This window comes from Drosophila montana, unplaced genomic scaffold (genome assembly GCF_035044405.1).
Source record: "Drosophila montana isolate Dmon_TW-CO22-7 unplaced genomic scaffold, ASM3504440v1 contig_1264_1, whole genome shotgun sequence".
NCBI classification, from domain to species: Eukaryota; Metazoa; Arthropoda; class Insecta; order Diptera; family Drosophilidae; genus Drosophila; species Drosophila montana.
In genome coordinates, this window is record NW_026996243.1 from 58,202 (window position 1) to 78,201 (window position 20,000).

Below are 20,000 nucleotides of genomic sequence, written 5' to 3' on the forward strand. Positions count from 1 at the left end.
CGGAAACCAGAATCTAACATCGAGACCGGGCAATGTCGAGTAATTCGTTCTAGTAAATTACAATTACATTGTCTCATTTGAATTTGGAGTGAATTTGACAAATCTGGGCTTCAACAAAAAGTTGTTTGCATGAATGTGGAAAAGCAGAAGCTCACATCGTGGCCAAGCGATGAAGGATAATTTCTTTTAGTAAAATACTTACGGACTGAGCGCCAGATTAGAGTACTGTTCCGGCTGGGTGAGATTTATTTGCAGAAAGCCAAATTGCATATCATTGTTGATGTTGTGGCGGGTGAGGTAGTTGGAGGGCGTGATCACATAGCTGCCCGTATTGGTGTAGCTGGCCTCAATCACATCGATGTACTCAAGCTGTGGCTCGATTTTAGTCTCGCGATAGCCCCACAGCGAGATCATGACATTGGCATTCAGATTGGATGTCAAATTGAAGGCATTCCAGGTGATGCGTATCTCGCTGGGATTACGCTTGTGCACATCATCGGTGGCAAAGAAAATCTTCTCGGTGGCCGCCGCCGGTGTCTCCACAAAGTACTTACCGCGCCACTTGAAGCGCTGTGTGCCCACTGAGATCTGGAAGCGTATATAGCCCTCGGCCTTGAGGAACGGCTGCACGCATATGACACGGTTCCGATCCACATAGGTGCCCAGCACAGATTCCGTATCGAAATGGCAGGTAACACGTATGCTCGGATCGAAGCAGGGTCCAGTTATGTTTACGACCTGACCGCCCAGCATGTTGCCCGACTCCGGTGCAAAGGTTAGCGGCAGCAAAGCAGCATCTGCAAAGGGCCAAATGTGTAATTAGAGTGGACCAAAATCAGTGAAAGCAATCAGAAAATTATACGCACCAATATCCTTGTTGCAGGAGCCAATTAAAATCTGCTCATCGATGCGGAAAATATGTCGTCCAGGGAAACCGTTGCCCCAGCCTCGATTGGCCAAGTCGCGTATCACCATATTCTGGCTATACGGCGTGTATTCATAGGCCTGTGTACCGTTGCCAGCATTGAAACCAACCTGCATAAATTAGACAAGCCAAATCGATATTATTATGAAGCCACATCCATTATATGCTCACATCAGACAGAACTACATCATTTAATTGTAATTAATTTCTCTCTGCAACTTGTTGGCAACTATGTAACTCTAGACCAAAAACCATCAGCGCGTGAATCAATTTGGCCAACAACTTGTTAACCATTATGCAGACAAAGTTCACAATGTGCGTTTAATTATAATTTGTTAGTTACAGTCAACAATAGCCCAAGCGCGCAACAACAACAAAGCGTAAAAAGTTCTAAAATAACGACTACGCGATGCCCTACATAGAAATATTGTAAATCCAAAATAAATTGTATCAAAAGATTAGTTAAAGCATAAGTCAATTTTATTGATTTTCTAGGCCTTTTAAGAAAAATAATAAAAGTTTAAAAGAAAAATAATAAAATTAAAACAGATTTTTAACCTGAATACGACTTACAATATATCTAGATTTTTTTATGTTATATAAAAGCATTTTTGCTTGGCAGAAAACATTATAATTTTGTGTAATGAATTGTAGAAGAAGATATTGGTGAGTCGTTATATCCATGTCTGTCTATTTTTAGACTCTTAGTTCTCAACCTATATTAACGAAACTTTTGCATAGACCAGTATTTTCACGAGTCGAATTACTTTACCATACAAATTGCTTTTTGTATTGAAAAAAAATTCGATTAATTCTTTTATAGCTATTTTTGTTTTGTGTATCTTAAAAGTACAAACTTTCTCTAAGTATATAGGCAAAACCTAACAAGAAACGATGCGTGGAAAATTGTCTAAAGAAGATTTGTATAAATATAGAAATATATCTTTCATCTGCTACGTCTGATAAATAATTGTGCTACACTCGAGATTCAAACTGACCTCAATGCTGAAAAACTGAACTTTTTTTTTAGACTACTCAACTTGCTCTACATTGTTGGTTCGTTTAATTTGATTTTTGTAATGTCAAGTCGCATTCCGAAAACTATATGACATTTGTGTAGGGTACATTTGTCATGTATGCAATTTATAACAAGCCAGAGGGTGCTTGAATTGAATAGAGCTATTGATAATTGATTTGTTTGTAGCAATATGATTGCGTTTACAATTATCTATGCACACCCTCACACATCCACGCACACCCACACATGCAGACACTAAATGCGTGGGTATTCAAACGGACTGACATATAGTTAATATTCAGTTTCAAAAGAAAAATTGAATCAAAAACAGCAACTGAGGAACTTGGAACTGAAGCGTAATGAAAACTTTACCGTTGCTTGGCAGCCATTAATGAAAATTGCGCTGTTTGTAGCTCGCGAACTATGTGTGTGCGGATATATGTGTGTGTGTGTGCATAGTTGTGTGTGAAAAAGTCAGTGAATTTCCCATTGTGTAAAATGTTTAATTAAGTGCGACCAAAACGTGTACGCGCTGCAGCCAAAACACGCAGAAAGTTGTTTGAAAGTTTGAACACTATATGAAAAGTGAAATTTCAAAGAGACTTACAAATGCGGGCACACCACCCTCGCCCTTCGTCGTATCACCGCCCGCTTCAGTGTGGGAGAGCCAATTAAGAACCGCATAGTTGAAGATGGCATAAGTATAGACCTCATCGGTGGCCAGAACCATTTGGAAAGTGTTCGTCTGCAATGTGGGGTGAAAAGTAAAGAAATTATCAGGAAAAAGTTTAGAATAATAAAAGTATAGAGCTATGTCCCTTTACCATTTCCTGTCATTAAATACTCTCTTGTCTTGCCCCAAAAAGTATGCTATATAAAAATTTTGCATTAAGTGTTATCAAGTAGAAAATAACCTATAACAATTATTTATGTTTAGACACATGAAATAATATATAGTATATGAAGCTTATTGAAGCTCTCAGCTGTTGAAACATGTGTATATATGAGATTAACTGCATTTTTAGCTTCCTCAAAAAGAGTGAGTATAAGTTGAGTTGATATTTCAATTTAGTTAATAAAAGCAACAATTAAGGAACTATAAATCTATGCTCGCAATTCGAGCTGCTATCATAACACTTTCTTAGTTGTAACTAGCTTTAAAACAATAAGCATTTCTGAGAAATTCTAATAAAAACGGCAAAACTGTGTTTATTTATAAAATTTTAAATCTATATGAGCAATTATTTTTCTTTATTTAAACTAGCTCTAAAAGTAAAGGATAAATAATTCTGAAAAATGTTTGGTAGAGTATTGTAAGTACATTCTCTACTAATGCTATCGACCAAAAAAAACCTTTTGAACTTTACATTTTATAATATTTACAGTAATTTGATATAGTTGATAACGTTGGAGCCTTGCAACAATGACAAATGCTTGTGAATGTACCATACTTGTGAAACATGAAAATGTGGCTAAAATGATTTGTACTGAAGTGTCACAACTTACCGTAAAGAGCGAATTGTCAATGCCACCAGCAAAGGATACGTTTTTCCAGGTGGCGATCACCACGTGCTTGGGCACAAAAGTATCGGCACCAACAACACCTGTGCGTATATCCCACATGGTGCGCTCACGCACCTCGACGCCAAAGCGGTCCGTGCGTCCCATCAGATCACGTACCACACTGCAAGTATTTGTATATATATTTGTAAGTAAAATCTTAAACCAACATGTGAAAATTGCAAAAGAAAATCAGCAGGCCAGGGCATTTGTTTTGGTGGGAGGGAGTTGGGCAAGTGAATTTGGGTTTTCGGTTTGGCAGGCCTGACGGTGTGAAGATAAATGGATTTGATGCTTGGCATATAAATCAGCACACGGCTGTGTGTATAAGACGGATTTTTGAAGGCATATTGGCCATATTATAATACAATTTTTAATGTATTTTTACGTGTTTTATGGCGCTGTGCGCACTTTCAACTCGCTGTAAACGTTGACGCTGACAGCGGCAACATGGCGTATGATTTATATTCCTTAATTATTCATTACGCATGCCGCACGAAATAGGATTTCGCCTTTTCCCTCCATATGCAAGATTTTCCGTTTTCGCATGCATTAAAAAGTGCGACAAAATTGCGCAACAAAATTTTTATTGGAATTTTTTTTCGAAGCACCAGCAATCAAATCTTTTTATAGATTTTCGCATTTATCGTTATTTAAGGAGGTTACGATAGCAATCAAATTGCTTTCTAATTGTTTTAGCCTTGATATCTTATATTTGGCAATCAATTAAAATGTATTGAAATAGAAATGTTTATCAATAGAAAATTGCCAACTGCGCAAAACTTATAGCGTGGGTAGTTCTAGAAATAGTTAAGCTAGCAAATAATATAAAAGGAATTCTGTGTACAATCGATTTTTGAACAAAAGTTCTTTGGAACCAAAATTTCATTACGAGGGTAGTTTCATATACCAGAACTTTATGAAATAATAATAAAACATTTTAGATAATTCAATTTCTTTTCCCTATGCAGTTAGCTTCAAGCTGGATCAAAGAGTTTATTAGATTAAAAGAAAAATATAGAGCTTAATTAATAATAATAGCACTATAAATAAAAAAATATCAATAATAAAAACATACAAAATTTGGGGAATATTTTCTATTTTCTCTTTAATTAAAATGCATTAAATTAAAGCTCGATTAATAATGAAAAATGGTCATAAGAAAACAAACAAAACTGCGATAACTTTTTGTCTTCTATAAAAAGCTTAAATAAAATTATTCAGGAAAAATTACTACGATCCATAAAAAGTTATTGTATATATCTTAAGCACAAATAAATATAATTCAATTTAAATAACACTTTGATTTTTTAATAATAATTATTAAGCTCTGTAAAAAGCATATTCGGAAAGCAAAACTCAGTTAAAAAAGTAGTAGAAAAAGTGAAGAAAACGAACAATTAATATCAATATTTACTTTACTCATTTATCTCAACGAAGACTCCAATATTGGGCAATAGCTTTAATACCCTGTTAAAAGTTAACCCTGCCGAGTCTTTCAAGCACAGACATCAACTTTTAACTATTACCTGCAGAGAACAAGGGCTATGTGTATTAACTTTTAAAGCTACCCTCACAACCGTAGCTCACGTATTCATCACAGAATGCCAAAAATAATTATACCTTGACCGCATTGAAAATGGGTAAAAAGAGTATAATTATTTTGTGCACAGGTTAAAGTTCGCCTGTTTGCAACCCGCTCCCAAGCTTAATTGTTTCATAAAATATTTGTTGTATTTCCAGCTCAATATATAGTTCTAGTTCTTGATGCACATTTTGATGCGTATTTTGTTTTAATTTGCTGTTATTTTGTTGGCTTTTTGTTGCTAGACAAAGTAAAAACCTGATAAACGGGGTGCATTGCAATTAAATGAAATTGAAAATATTTATGGCAAACGAAGCGAAATATTTGTGCATGTGTAGCACCAACATTGATGAATGTTTCAGATATTTGCTTTCAGGCAACAGCAAACAACAAAAGCAGCAACAATTTATTGATTTCCGTGCCGCAACCCTCGGTTTAAACTAAAGCAAATAGCAGCAGCACCTCGGTTCGGGTTTGAATGCTGAATATGCAGCATATAGACTGCAAATGCAAAACAATACTGTACTTTTTTTTATTGGGATATATTTATGAATGAACATGCATTCATCATGCGTGCAGCTGAGCGTCGCATGGGGCGTATACGAAACATTTATTTATTAACACTTCGACGCGTTCACAACACAAAAGCAAATAATTTGTAAAATTCCAATAAATGCACATCATATGTATCCTATTAACATATATCCTATTACCCTATATACTATGCAGCGCATTTTCGGCCATTTGCTGCCACAGCCAGAGACACACACACACACACAAACATGACGCAATTATGACGCTCATAAATTATAACTGACAGCAGCTGGCAATCGAAAATAAATTGCATTTCGGCCTCAACTGACTGAAAACACATGCTGTCCACATTGTTAGCGCAACCAGCTAACAACACGGCCAAAAAAAGAAAAAAGAGGCCAACAGCAGCTGCAAAAATTGCCAGCATGTAAAAATAGAAGCCATGTTCCACCTAACTGGCAGGCAAGCTCGACAAAAAGATACCCAAACGTGTTTTAAGAGCAAATAAAACATTAAACTATCTTTGCTAATCCAAGAGTTTCTGTTCTAAAGGCAGGCATATTCACCTCACAGCTGCCTATTACCTAAAGACTTCGTGCTCAGAGCTGTTGAACTTACCTAAATACAATTATGATAATAGGAAATCATTTTTCTTTCCAAATTTTAACAATGTTATAAGCATAGTTAATCGTATTCTAAATGCAGTTATTTCTATATATCCATAAAACGGGGCATTCGAAAAATATTTGCAGAAAGGAACCTTTAGGTACGTTTGTATTCTTTGACCTTTATACACATGAGTAATACATTAACAAAAATAAGTTAAACAAATAAAAACGTGAGGGAACTTGTGAGGCAATGTAGTATACATTCCCTTTATTCCCTTATCACACGATTGTAATAAAATTTCCTTAGATTTTCTAAATTAATTTTCATGGATTCATTGAGTCAAAAGTGACTTAAAGTGTGGCTTTTTTCAGCTTTAAGCAAAAATTTAAAATGACAATCAAAATATGTTTTAGCTGCACTTTGACTACGCTACAAAATTATTCATTGCTGCTCAAGAATATGTATAATATGGTATGCATCTCAAGAAAGCCATTTTTATTTCCTAACTGAAATTGCGGCACTTTAGATACCCTTCGTGTAAATTTTAGTGGCTATAGGGCATACACATAAAAAATGGGGAAAGGCCAAAAGGCCGCACAGTAGAAACCTCAGACCGCACAGAGACAACTGCAAACACACACATACACAGACCGCACACGGATGCACATGCACTTGCATAGTTTATCATTTATGGCGTCCGCCACGACTACCCTACCATTGCCCCTAGCAAACGCCTTTGCCAGCTGTCGCTTGTGCCACGAAACTTTAAATGTCTGCAATTGACATTCAAGCCAAAATAGAAAACAAAGATATAAGGCAGAAAATTGTCGCATAGCCTAAAAATGCGCGCGCAGCGGCCAAAGCAAACGAGCTGCACGTGTAAGTAAGCCAAAAAGCTACAAATACACACACAGACAGCGACTGAGTGTAACAATAGTAATGGAAATTCGCCCAGGCTCCTATATACTATGAAAAGAACGCGTCGCGCTGCTCGTTTTGCCAGTCGTCAACGTCTCTTACAGGCAAGCCCACCTACGTCTCCGCTTCCTGCTCTGCCCCTGCCACTGCCATTTGGCGTGCCAGTTCTTGAACTGCGCCATTATGTACTTTATTGCATACATTCGGGCGCCGCCGCCGCCACAGTTTTGTCTGCATTTTGGGTTAAAATGCCTTTCCCACAGTTTTGCATGAAGCAAAGCCCGACCACCCACCATCGCCCCCCTCTTCAATTCCCAACGCTGCTCAACATTCTCGTCGACATCTCTGTCTGACTTTTCGTTTGCTTTTGGCCCAATTTCATCTCTCTCTTTCTTTCTGTGTGTGTGTGTGTTTGTCTGTGTAAATGAAAGTGAAACAATGGCCGCACTTAAAGAAAATGGCGAAAATGGCGAAAATTGCATGCAAGCTGCAGAAGCGTATCCTTCGACTTTTGGCCCAGAGCTCCGGGTTTTATAAATGGAAACATTTCAACAAAATAGACCAACAGAGCTGTTAATGCAGATTGACCAAAAGTTGATCAACTTGAGTGTAAGACGCATTTTGAGCAACTACTTAAACGTAGTCTAAAGATATTCAAATCATACACGAAGGCATCAATGAAATATCAAAAACAATTTCCTACACGTTGCCTGGTTACGAAATACAACAATAGCAGAGGAAAAAAAAAAAATCGTAGTCCCGCCCATTGACATAATGTTTTAATTGTGGCAACGGCCACGTTTGTTGTTGCCCTTGGCAAACAACAATTAAACGCTCAGCGCTGCAGATTTACACACTTGAACGCTTCACAAACAATTTTGAGAAAAGTTTTACTAACAGAGGCCCCATTAATTTTTAATACCCTTATCGGCGGGTAGTTAAGCTTAAATAGCAAATGTGAATGGAACTTCTGAGTGCAAAGTATTTGAAATTTCTCGTTTGGAAACATTTCCTACACGTTGTTATTTTTTCGTTTCCACTTAATATGAAATGCATACGTTGTCAGCGATTCCACCCGCAAACGTTGAAAATCGAAAGAAGACCGACTTCTAACTAATTTTCAAGGATGCTTGTAAAATAAAAAACCTCCTTTTAATCGGAAGAACGTTAACCTTATCTACACATTTTTTTTATTTTTCACCAGCTAGCAGTGAGTGGAAAAGTTCTGGCAAAATTTCAAGAATAAACTTAGACCGAACAATGCCGGGTAATATCTGCAAACATATCATTACAAATTAATAGTTCATATAACAAAAGCATATTTAAATTATATGGCTGGTAGGGTATTAAGACTTCGCCTGTCTGCCGTTCACCTTACTTTATTGTTGTTTTATTTGCGCTGCCAACAATTTGTGTGTGAGCATGTGTGTGTGTATGTTTGTGTTTGTGTGTAATTAAACCTGTGCTCACTACGAATTTAATGGTCAAGCTGCAAGTGCTTGAGGAACAACAGTGGGAATACATTGCAGGAACTGGCAAAATAAAGTTTGCAATGAATAAGCGAATTACGTGGCGTATGCGTAATGCAGCTGCCAGCAGAGTTTCCTTATTGCCCCCATTCCTCTACCTACCGCACCGTTTAGCACTTGAGCTAATCCCGCGCGCAGTGTTAACTATATAAGCGTATAATTAAATTGATAGTCGCATCTTAATGCGGATGGTTGGCTGTCTGCGTGTGTGTATGTGTCTGTCGGAATGAAAGCTGTTAGGCAAGTGGAATTTACATAGCATCCCTTAGAGCAACGGCTGCTGCTTGAGCTTCAGCTTCAGCTTCAGCTTTTGTGCAAAGTTATTTAAATTAAATTCCAGCGAACGGTCGCCCACACATCAAAGTTCTGTCCGGCATTTTTCCAAGACAATTAAATGTCAGAGTGCAAAGCGAACCCCGCAGCCCGCCAAAAACTACACCATAAGCCAGCACTCGAACATTGGCAATGCTACTTTGACATATTGTCCACCGCTGACTGAGAACTAAAAAAGTGAAAATGTAAATGAAAATGGAAATGCATTCGCTGTGCCATGGCCATTGTCAAAGTCGCATTGTCCCACTCTCATTTGTGTGTGTGTGTTTGTTTTTTTACCTAAATTGCTCTCAACAAATATGCTTTACAGCCCGTTAATTGCTTTGTCGCACCAATTTGTCATCTGACCTAAGTACAGTGAAACCAAACTGTGACTAACCTAGATGCACAGGGTGGGACAGTGGGAGAAATGTCGGCTTGAGATGGGCGCGTGAGCTAAAAGTATTGATAAGTCAAGAAGATATTTAATATACAATTTTCGATTTCCAAGTTAAAGTGCTTATATTTATAAATAAACCTCGATCCATGTTTGCAAATTTTTTTAACACACTTTCTAACACTGAATCAAAGCTTTTACTCTCACGAATCAGTCTTAGATATAATCAATCGTCAGCAATGGCCGTAAGATACAAAATATGCTTATCGTTGGCAAAATTTGTAATGAATACTTCGATCGATCTAGCCAGATATAGCGAGAGGCAGGCTAAACAAGAAAGTCACATCGATCAAGAATGCGATCTATCGATAGAATCAATAGCGCAAACCCCAGCAATTGAAAATTTAAGAAATTAAGCAATACATTTTAATGAATGGAAGCTGATAATCTGTCTATAAATTTATCGATATGTCAAGTGCGATGCTTATCGATAAGAAATTGTCAGTTTTCTTAAGCTGGCTGCCTATCGCTATACCAATAACGTCTATAATATTAGAAACTAATTAATCGATATAGCTGATGGTGTTAATGTTTTTATCGATATAGCTAGTGCTGTGCGACAAACCTAACTACACATGTTTAATTAAAGTCTCCGAATAACCCTACGGCACATAGATGCATTCATTGTTTGTCCCGTTTGGCTTTCGCTCTCAGCAATTTGGATGTTATTTATGCGGTCTATGTGCTATTTTTTAACCGCATTTTTTGTCTGCCAGTTACGAGCATATGAAAGTTAAACAAGCCCAAACAATCTAGAGCGAGGCGACTATAAATTAAGAGCCACATAGTGGTATCTGTATGGCTTAAAATTCCTTGGTAAATATACTGAATATTTTGCATACAGCCTCGAAATGTGAGAGCCAGCCTCTCGTAATATATGCATAGCCCGGACTGTGAGTGGATTTCAACAGTCGACAACAGGGCGGCTAATTAATGCGTTATATTTGGCAGTTATATTTCCGGTAATTACAGTCTAAAGCTAGCAACTCACAAAGTTGAAGGGATATTTGTGGTGGGCGGGAACTGCTATAGAATTAATTTGCATAAACAGCAACATGAAATGTTGAAAACTTTTTAAACAACTGCACAATACAACGAGCAAGAACGGCTATCGTTGACAACCCGAAGCTCAAATACTCTGCGAGCGGAATTGTGAAGCTAGTAATAACTGAGTTTGGTCAAGATTATTAAAGAGAACATTTCACTAAAGGAAAACTCAACGTTCCTTTCTCGCCTTTTTATAGTCCAATGAGGTAGTTCGATAGTGATTTTGCTCGTATGTAAGGACTCGTACATTTAAGATATATTAAAGGGAAAACTTTTTCTTTATAAGGATTTAATTTTTGACCGATTGCCTCTCTGAAGTTATCTGATATAGCGATTAGATATTGTTAAGATTTGGCTGATAAGTAAGGGAGACTAATAAATTCCAACTTTAATTAAGATATTTTGAGGAACAAAAAGCTTGTTCTTGTAAGAACTATATTTCCAACCTAACAATCCTATGGCAGCTATATGATATAGTAATCCGATCCGCTGACAGACCACTGCAAAACTTCATGATGATAGCCTTAAAAATGAGAGAGCAAGACATGGCTTTATCGACTCGACTGTTGAAACTGTTAACAAATTAATACACTTCATGGTTCATTCGCGTTATCATCTTTATAACAAATTTAAAATACCCTTTTAAAATAGGTATAATAATGAATTAACTATTCTGAAATTAGCTTGAACAAAATATGTGGAATACGGGAAAAGAGTTGGCGCAACGGATATCCAATATACTGATTCATTTGGCATGCAGCTGCTGCTCTGATTTCGGGCCCACCAAAAATGCAGCACTGAGCCGAGCATTAGCAAAAACCCCATGGCGACATTACGAAATTGCATCGTAAGTGATGGGCACGAGCTGGGATCAGATGGCAAAAGTGCTGCCAATTCAGCTAACTCTTAAAGCCAAATGTGGCTAGATATGAGAGTGCTTGGAAAAGGCAAACGAGTGGGAAAAGAGAAAAATAATACGGAATCCTAAAGTAAGTATGTGTTGCAAAAGGCATTTAAGATGTCAGAGCTCAAGCGAATGGTAAGTTAAGTAGAGAAGCGAGGCGAGCAGCGCAAAAAGAACCCAAGCGAGAGTCCCATGCAGTGCAGCGATTCAAAAGAGGTTAGGGCGGAAGTAAAGTGAAAATAAAAACGGGAAAGAGCCAAGCAGCAAAGCGAGAAGCAATGTAAAAGGCGAGGTAAGAAATAAAGGAAGAAGCGAAGCGAGCAAAATGTATAACATTCCATAGCTTAAAAACACACGTCTTTTCTGTTAACTTTTTGCTTTGGGTAAAGTTTCTATAATGTAGCGTTATTATAAGGAATCCAATGAATTAAAAATAAACGAGCATTTTAAAGAAACCTGTTAGCATAAACTCTCAAAATGTATAAAAAAACTCAAAGCGAAAAACGAAGATGAGTGAGACGTAATCAGAAGCAGCGAAAGAAACGCAGAGAGGAGCGAACTCTGCGTACAATGTAAGGTAAGAGAATAGATTGTCGGAATAATGTGCTTCATATTTGCATAGTTATATGGTACCTGCATTTTTCGGATTCTGGAAAAGAAGCGAGAAGCGTGAAAGGCAGTACACTAAAATACTCAGGGAGATTTTCAATTTATCTAAATTTCTAGTATATGGTTTGTACAGTCGCTCCGCTTCTCGCGGCATCTGATTGCTGATTGCTATCGATTTAGCTATGTTTGTGAGCAGACTGGCCAGACCTCTCTCTGTAGCTCGTGCCATCACCAATCACCCATCACCCGGCTGAAAGACGACAACATCTTAAACTGCTGTAGTAATAAAATCTAGAACATCCCTTACTATTACTTAAACTTTGTCCATTTGACAAGGCGTTATTTACCCTCCCTCTCCTCTTATAGCCGATATTGATGGCCAGTTCTTGTTAGTTTTACTAATATAACATATACAAAAAAATTAAATAAAAATTTAGCTATGTTTTAAGTGAGCTAACCAACACTGACAGTTGCCTGTGTCGACGCCATTTTGAAATAAATGCTGAAATCAGCAACACTGACAGCTCAGTGGGTTACAAATGGCGGCCAGATAGCGACAGAGCATGGCGCACATGGAGCACACCGGACCCAGGGACAGGTAACAGCTACTGTGCAAACAATGCAAAAATTCTGTGGCAATAAATGACAGTAACTAGTCAGAAACAATAACAGCGCGACATTCGAATGAGAATCTGAATACGAATGAGTTTATGCACATATACAATATGAATGCAAAGCACACACGCACACACACAATGTGCAAGCGGAAATGGAGAGCGAGCATTTACAAACGAGACGCACAATGTGTATTTAATACAATTCAAGGGAATGTGGAAATACACGACTGCTAGATACTCTATTTTTAGTGTAAGGCGAGCTGAAAGAGTATTAATAAATATGAGCTTGTATTTTCCATGATAACTTAAGACACTACATTTTTTAAAAGAATATCAACATCACTCGACTGTAAGATTCTCTGTTTTTTTTTTTTTTAATTTTAGAATATCGTATACAAGAGTTTTCAAGCGGGTTGAAACCAGTATTTTTAATATTAATACGGTACTTTCTCTCTTGAAGAATATTTAAAATGCTAAAAGACGAGTTTATAGCCGAAACTGACGAAAATATAACATTAGCCGAAAAAACTTGTCAGGCATATTTCCCACAAAGGAGGGTGAATATCCCCAAACGGCTGAAACAAATCAAACAAAATAGGTTATATTATTGACGTAGATAAAATAGAATATTTTGCGTTTGGTCAAAGCTTGCGCAAAACCAATATGCCCTTTTTTATCTTAACAGAGCATAATAACCGTAACATTACAATACGTGCATGTGTGCCTGTTGACATTAAAATGATTTGAAATATGTAAATTCCCATGAAAACTAAAAAAAATGTGTTTAAAAAATGCAATAGTAATAAAAAATAGGTAAAGAAGCGACTGGAACTAACCGGAAGTAGACGCCTGGCGTGCGCTGGTCCAGATCCGAGGGATAAATGCGGCCCACGCGGCACTTGCTGAAGAAGATGCCCATAAAAGAAGGATCGCGTTTATTGGGCCAGTCCTTAATAGGAAAGACCAAGGGATAAGTCAGATACTCGGGCGGATCGGAGAACTCCAAATAGCCATTAAGCGAGAGCTAAATATGGGAATAAAAAAATATAAATTGTATTATTTGGCCAAACTTATGGCTAGACGAGAGCTTGGACTTACCCGCGTATAATTGAAGCGAAAGCCGTAAAAGGGCATCTGGAAGTTAAGATTCTTGTGCAGCTGCGTCATGGAGGCGTGTATATCAAACTGATAATCGCCACGTCCCCCATAGTTGTCCTTGTCGAAGAACCAGTACATGAAATTGCTGCGCAGCTCGGCGAGACGGGCGCTGGTGATGGTATAGCCGCCGGCAGCCGTTGAGGGCGTGTCCGGTGGCGCCACATTATTGTTGGGATCTACAGCACATGATGAGAAAAAAATATACATATATATACGTATACATAAGTATTTAAGTCAAGTCTGCAGTTGCTATTATAATAATTTTACATTTCACCAGCTAATCCTGGGAGATTAGGTATTCAATTCCGCAAGAGCAGTAGTCGCCTCCATTCCTACCCGGACTTACGGAGCTGCCCTGCGGCACATTTCAATTTAGGCCGGGTGCATGCCGCACGCCGCACATAAACTTAAAAACTTTGCAATTGCATTGCAATCTTCGCCACGGCTGCTTTGCCACATGCCTCTTGCCACTTGCCATTTGCCACGTGCCTATCTTCAGCTGCTTGCCGCTTCCTGCTGACTCACTTACAAAATTGCTGCCTCGTACCCTGCACTTAGCCATTAAAGGTCACTGTTAATATTCATTTCAGTTTTCCCAACTCGCCAGCTCCAGTTTCTCGTGTTTCCCTCTTTTTTCTTTTACCCTCTTCACTCCCTCAACAATTGAAAAGGGTATATTAGTTCATACCATATATTTGCTGTCCGTCTACGGTAGTTAGATAGCTGGGATATATACTCGTGTATCCATGCGTTCGATTGTCTTAACTATAAAGTAAAGTCTACTGATGAGCTCCCCTAAAGATCAATCCATTAATAAGTCTGGATTATCGAGATATTGATTATTATTCAAATGATAGAGTATTACGCAGTTGATTGTAATGTTCTTTCATGTTTTTACCATCATTCTAGACATTTTTCTTTCTAATTTCTTTTTGCTTTAGCCGTTCTTGGCGTTGTTCTTTTAAACCAATTCAAGCCGACTAAGTGCTATGCTGATGATCTCCAGGGGACACAAAGTAACCACAAAAAGCCATAGACCTTAGTCTGGGATGTCAGAAGAGCAGATATTTAAGCAGCGGCTCTTTTGTGCAGTCTGTCTGCGGCTTTCACATTTCCTTGGCCTGTTTATATTGTGCTTACTTGGGTAATCTCTATTGAATTGCGGCCTTTTCAGCTAAAACTATTCTCTTTACCTTAAAGAGTACTTATAATTATATTTTTTTTTATAAAATGTTAAGGATAGTTGTGAAACGAAAATAAATAAAAATATTGCACGACCGATCCACTGGTTACCAGAGCTTATTATTGTAAATATTTTATATACTATATAAAGAAACACTTAAGACGGGGCTTTGAAAAATTTGTTTGGGCTTCTTTGTTTTTAATTTATTGAACTTATTTCTAACTCATTTCTTTAAAAATTAATGTGTGGTAACTGAACCATCCTAGAAATAATAACCCTTGCAGTTCCTGCCCTTTCCTTACAAAATGACAATTTGTTAGATTAAAAAGACTTCCTTGAATGGAGAACCGGGCTCGAAACTTTGCAGGCTTCGAAAGTGTTTTGAAGCAAAACTAAAAATTTGGAGAAAACTTAATTTCCTAACAACTTAGTTTCATAAGCTGCTGGAAAAAATAATTAAATCAATGTATTTATCTTTCTATAATTTTTACATTCTCCAGGACCTATGCCAAGCCCTCAAGAGTTAGTAAAATATATGGACCACTGCTGATAAATTGAAAAATATACCTTAAAAGATCGAAAACGCCTGCTTCTGGCATATTACGATTATAATGCAACTATAATACTAAAATTAGTTAATGTATATACTACTTTTTATACTAAAAATAATAAAGTGATATAATATCTGATTATAATTAATAACAAACAATTAATTTATGTAATAATTAATTATTTATATGACAATAATAATTAATTTATAAAATTAATACTAATCATTTTTAGTTAAATATTTTTTTTTTAAATTAATGGATTCAAATAATTTTAATAAATTCATTGTAATTATATTTATTATTACTTTAATTTTTTATAAGATTAATTAATAATGGTTTTTGATAATAATCTTATTACTGCATGCTCTAATAATGTTAATTAATTATTATTTTTTTTTAATTAATATTATATATATATATATATATATTTTTAAATATTATAAATCAATATAACTCTATTGTATATCTCTATCTCTATCTCTCTATAAATCTGCCCTAAACAATTGAAATTCTTTTCCGACATATCCGTTTTATTTGCATTAATTATTTAATTTTATGTCTGACTTTTGATAATATTGAAACTTCTCGCTGTACCCTCGCTGCAATATGAAAACAAATGAGATTCTCTTCAGACAAATCCTTTCTAATTGCCTATCCAACATAATTAATTTAATATTTCTTCATTTGTTTGTTTGATCATATTAAAACTCATCGCTCTACCCTTCCTCCACCCTACCATTTTAACAATTGAAATTCTTTTCCGACAAATCCGTTTTAATTGCATGTGTAATATTTCATTAGTCTGCCCCATAATAAGATTCCTGTTGAGAGTATATCCATTCAGTGGCCAATTAATGCATCAATTTGCACTGAAGCATCAATTTTTCCATCGATTAAACTCTACTCTGCGCTGACAGGCGACAACTATTGAGTGCATTTCAATGATGACATATAAGTATGGTATAATGCCTGATAATTGTTGATGGCAGTCGTGACTAATTAATAGTCAGCTGGCAGTTACCTAAGCTTCGACCAGAACGCACTTTTCACCTATTTTTTTTTCTGTTCGAGGTGTTTCAGCGCAGCTGTCGCAGAATGGATCAGTTTTTAATCTATTTATGAATCAGTGTCGAGTTGTCAGGCCATAAAATGTTATTCTGACAGCCGCTAATCCTTTTTGGGTAGCAACCTAACGCTGAACTGCTGCTGGGTCAGGTACGGATGGGGTGGATTAGTGCTTGATTTATTATGGTTATGCCCAGCGCGCGGAAAATACGCAAAATTCGCGTGCGCCGCGGCTTGCAATTCAGGGTAAATATCGCAGTTTTTTGCCCTACATTTCCTGGAATGTGTGCAGCAAAGCAAGTCAAGTTTCCTGCAAGTATCTGTGTGTGTGTCGCAAAGCTAGGCAACTTTTTAGGCCAACCGCATTGACAAACTACCTGAAACAAGCAAACAGCTGCTGCTGTGGCAGGTAGCCACGACTCGTGGCAAAGTGTGTGGCATATATAAGTGTGCAACGCTGTCAAGTGCGGCACATTCAGTTCGCAACACGTCACACGCAATGAGCATCAGCACGTTCAACTTTCAGTTCTACAATTACAAGCTGCCCGCCGAGCTGCCGCAGCTCAAAACAGCGTCCAGTTTCAGCGAACTGGAAATGGACATCGATGACGAGCAGCAGCAGATGCCAACGATTACGTCCACTCCACTGCCAGCGGCCAAGCAGCCTCCCGCTACGCCCCGCTACACTAGTGAGATGGCCCTAACCCTCAACTCGTCAGAGGTGAACAACAAATCGCAGTCGTTGCAGACGCTGCGTCCGCAGCTGCATCGATCTCAGAAGCGCTGGTCCATGGAACTGCGCGAGAAGGTGCTGGAAATGTCCAAGCGCAACAATGGCTCCAATGAGGAGATGCAGCAGCGTTTTACGCAGCAGCTGGCAGAGGATTGCAATGCCACATTTTGTTGCACCCAGGAGCAGCCCGCTGCTGTTGAGGTAACGCGCAGCGTCAGCGACAAAATCAACTTCTTCAATAAGCTAACCAATACCTATGAATCCGCCCGCAACCAAAACACAAACAACAATCGCTTCATTTCGCTGCTGCGCTCTAGCCGGCCACAGGGCATGGCCACCATGGGTGGCAGCAATGGGCCAGTGCCGCCGCCAAAGCCCAAGCGTTTAAGCAACACACCCAGCCCCACGCCCTGCAACATTGCAGCGCAACATCAGTTTGCCACGCCCACTGCCAAACCGCCCACAGCAGCCAGCAATAGCCAAGCGCAGCGCAAGAGCTCGCTGCGCCGCAAACCCTCCATGGAGAAATCCCGTGCCACAATCGCTCGACAGAATTCGAATGTAACTCTGCGACCACAGCGCCATGCCATGATGGAGGACCTAAGTCTGGTGGTGCCTGTGCGGTTACGCATTGCCGAATACGAGCAGCGCATCTCGATGAGTGCATAAGGAATGCAATTGACGCCACGCCCACATCCCCAGCCACAGCCCACAGCCATGCGGTCGATGGTTTAATCTAGTGCAAGCTCCCAAGGATAAACTACTTTTACTGTTCAACATATGCATAAGAATATAAGTTTCTAAAATTTTAAGATTTTAAATGAATAAAAAAGAAAACAAATAAAAACGGTTGATGCTGATTCTTTTGGAAAAAGTGAAAATTGTCTCTGTAGCCTCTACAATTTTCGCGAAATACGAAAAACACAATGTTGGAAATATCGATACCGAACATCGATATCTATCGAATTAGGGAAAACAGAATAAGCGACATTTTGGCAAATCTAAACTTGTATTCCAAATTAATCAGCGATTAATATATTCATGATGATCAAGAATTGTGTGGACTAAATAGATAATTTATTTTGGGAATTTTTTTACTCTTTTAACCTATTCGTTAGGCACAGGGTGTAATTAAGAAACATATTACAATAATTATTAAAAAATATAATAATTAATAAATAATATGTAATAATAATAGAAACCCAAGGGACAAAAAATAATAATAAAAATAAACAATTCTAAATAACTTGTAAGTGTAGAACAGTTACTGGGCAAATAATCGTTATCTATATGATAAATATATGATTTCTTCATAAGAAATCTGTAGAAATAACCAGAAAGAAAAGAATAGAATAGAACTTTTTGTTGTTTTAAGGAAAATAAGTAAATATATTTGAAAAGTAGAGCCGTGTGGAAATTTGAAGAGTAGCTTTCATAGCACCAGCTCTGAATTGGTTAAGGAAGGAGAAGCGCAGTATATTAGAAAATTTAATCACAATGTGTAACCGCATATGACTAATTAATATACAAACAGTTCATTTTAATGGTATCAGTTCCGATTACAAGATATCAGGGTTGTTGTAAACTGAATCACCCATTGGAACTATACAATGAGACCTGACTATAAAATAACACACCTATTTATGTGTATATATAACTCTGTTTCTCTCTCTCTCTCTGTCTGTCTCTCTCTATCTCTCTCTCTCTCTCTCTCTCTCTCTCTCTGTCTCTCTCTCTCTCTCTCTCTCTATCTCTTTCTCTCGCCCCCTTTCTCTCGCTCTTTCCCTTCCTCCCTCTCTCTCTCTCTCTCTCTACTTCCAGTCACTTGTTTTGTTTGGAAAGCCAAAGCACAACAATCGTTTTTAATGCCAATACTGTGAGCGCAACTTGGACCATATCTTATCGGCTCCTCGTATAGTATGAGGGTTACGAGTTCTAACCGGCCACCCAAAAAGAGAGACAACTGTGTTCACAGATGGGGCTTTGAGTCGTTAGTTATCGAGCAAATATTGGTAGGCGGCCAAGCCAAATGCTTGCTGATAAGATAGCTAGCAGAATGTTCGACGCGACGTATGAGTAATATGAACTGAATCAGCAGCAATGGCAGCTAACCAACACTTACCCCAATTGTAGCCACTGGAATCCAAATCGTAGAGCTCGCCCAGGTAATCGAAGGGCATAACTAGTGCGCCTGATTTGGGCTGCGGTTTAAGGCCAGCCACGGTGAGAATGTCATCGGTGCCACGACTGGAGGCGGCCAGGGGGGCCACATGGACAACGGGCACCAGTTTGCCTGCGCTGGGTGTGGGTGTGGGTGTGGGGTTCGGCGTAACTGCGGGCGCTTTCTGCACCTTTTTGTCGGGGGCGGCTGCAGCTGGCGGAGATGGCGTCGACGGCGTTGCCTTTTTTGGCTGGTCGACAATTTCCACAAATTCGGCTGCCTGGGCAATTTTGTTCGCTTTGTTCGCGGGTACGGCGTTTATAATTTGATCTTCCACTTCCGTTGAGATATTCTCGTTGGCCAGCACATAGGCCATAAAGCCGCAGGCTAGCGCACACACCACAAACAGTTTGAAGCGCATTTTCTCACAATCGCTGCGCAACACCTTTTGATAATTTTATTCTTTTTTTCGGGTCTCTCGATTCGTTTTTCGTTTCGTTTTCGTACTGGAAGAAGAAGTGCACA

General features: G+C 38.3%; 2 protein-coding genes across 4 annotated transcripts in view; one reads left to right on the plus strand and one right to left on the minus strand.

The window, feature by feature from the left end:
* mesh (sushi domain containing 2 mesh) overlaps window positions 1-20,000 on the minus strand; it is a 29,429-nt gene that overhangs the window by 8,960 nt on the left and 469 nt on the right. For all 3 annotated transcript variants that reach the window (XM_064680532.1, XM_064680525.1, XM_064680519.1), the window contains exons 2-8: window positions 19,437-19,981; window positions 13,723-13,958; window positions 13,461-13,648; window positions 3,450-3,627; window positions 2,551-2,688; window positions 867-1,035; window positions 203-797 (exon numbers count right to left, since the gene is read on the minus strand). In XM_064680532.1, the coding sequence (XP_064536602.1) occupies window positions 203-797; window positions 867-1,035; window positions 2,551-2,688; window positions 3,450-3,627; window positions 13,461-13,648; window positions 13,723-13,958; window positions 19,437-19,896 (1,964 nt within the window). In that variant the 5' untranslated portion in view covers window positions 19,897-19,981. The remainder of the gene's footprint in view (window positions 1-202; window positions 798-866; window positions 1,036-2,550; window positions 2,689-3,449; window positions 3,628-13,460; window positions 13,649-13,722; window positions 13,959-19,436; window positions 19,982-20,000) is intronic.
* Window positions 16,630-18,064, plus strand: bnk (bottleneck). Its single transcript, XM_064679872.1, has one exon. It carries the CDS (start codon window positions 17,081-17,083, stop codon window positions 17,981-17,983), a length of 903 nt encoding a protein of 300 aa, XP_064535942.1. The 5' UTR covers window positions 16,630-17,080; the 3' UTR covers window positions 17,984-18,064.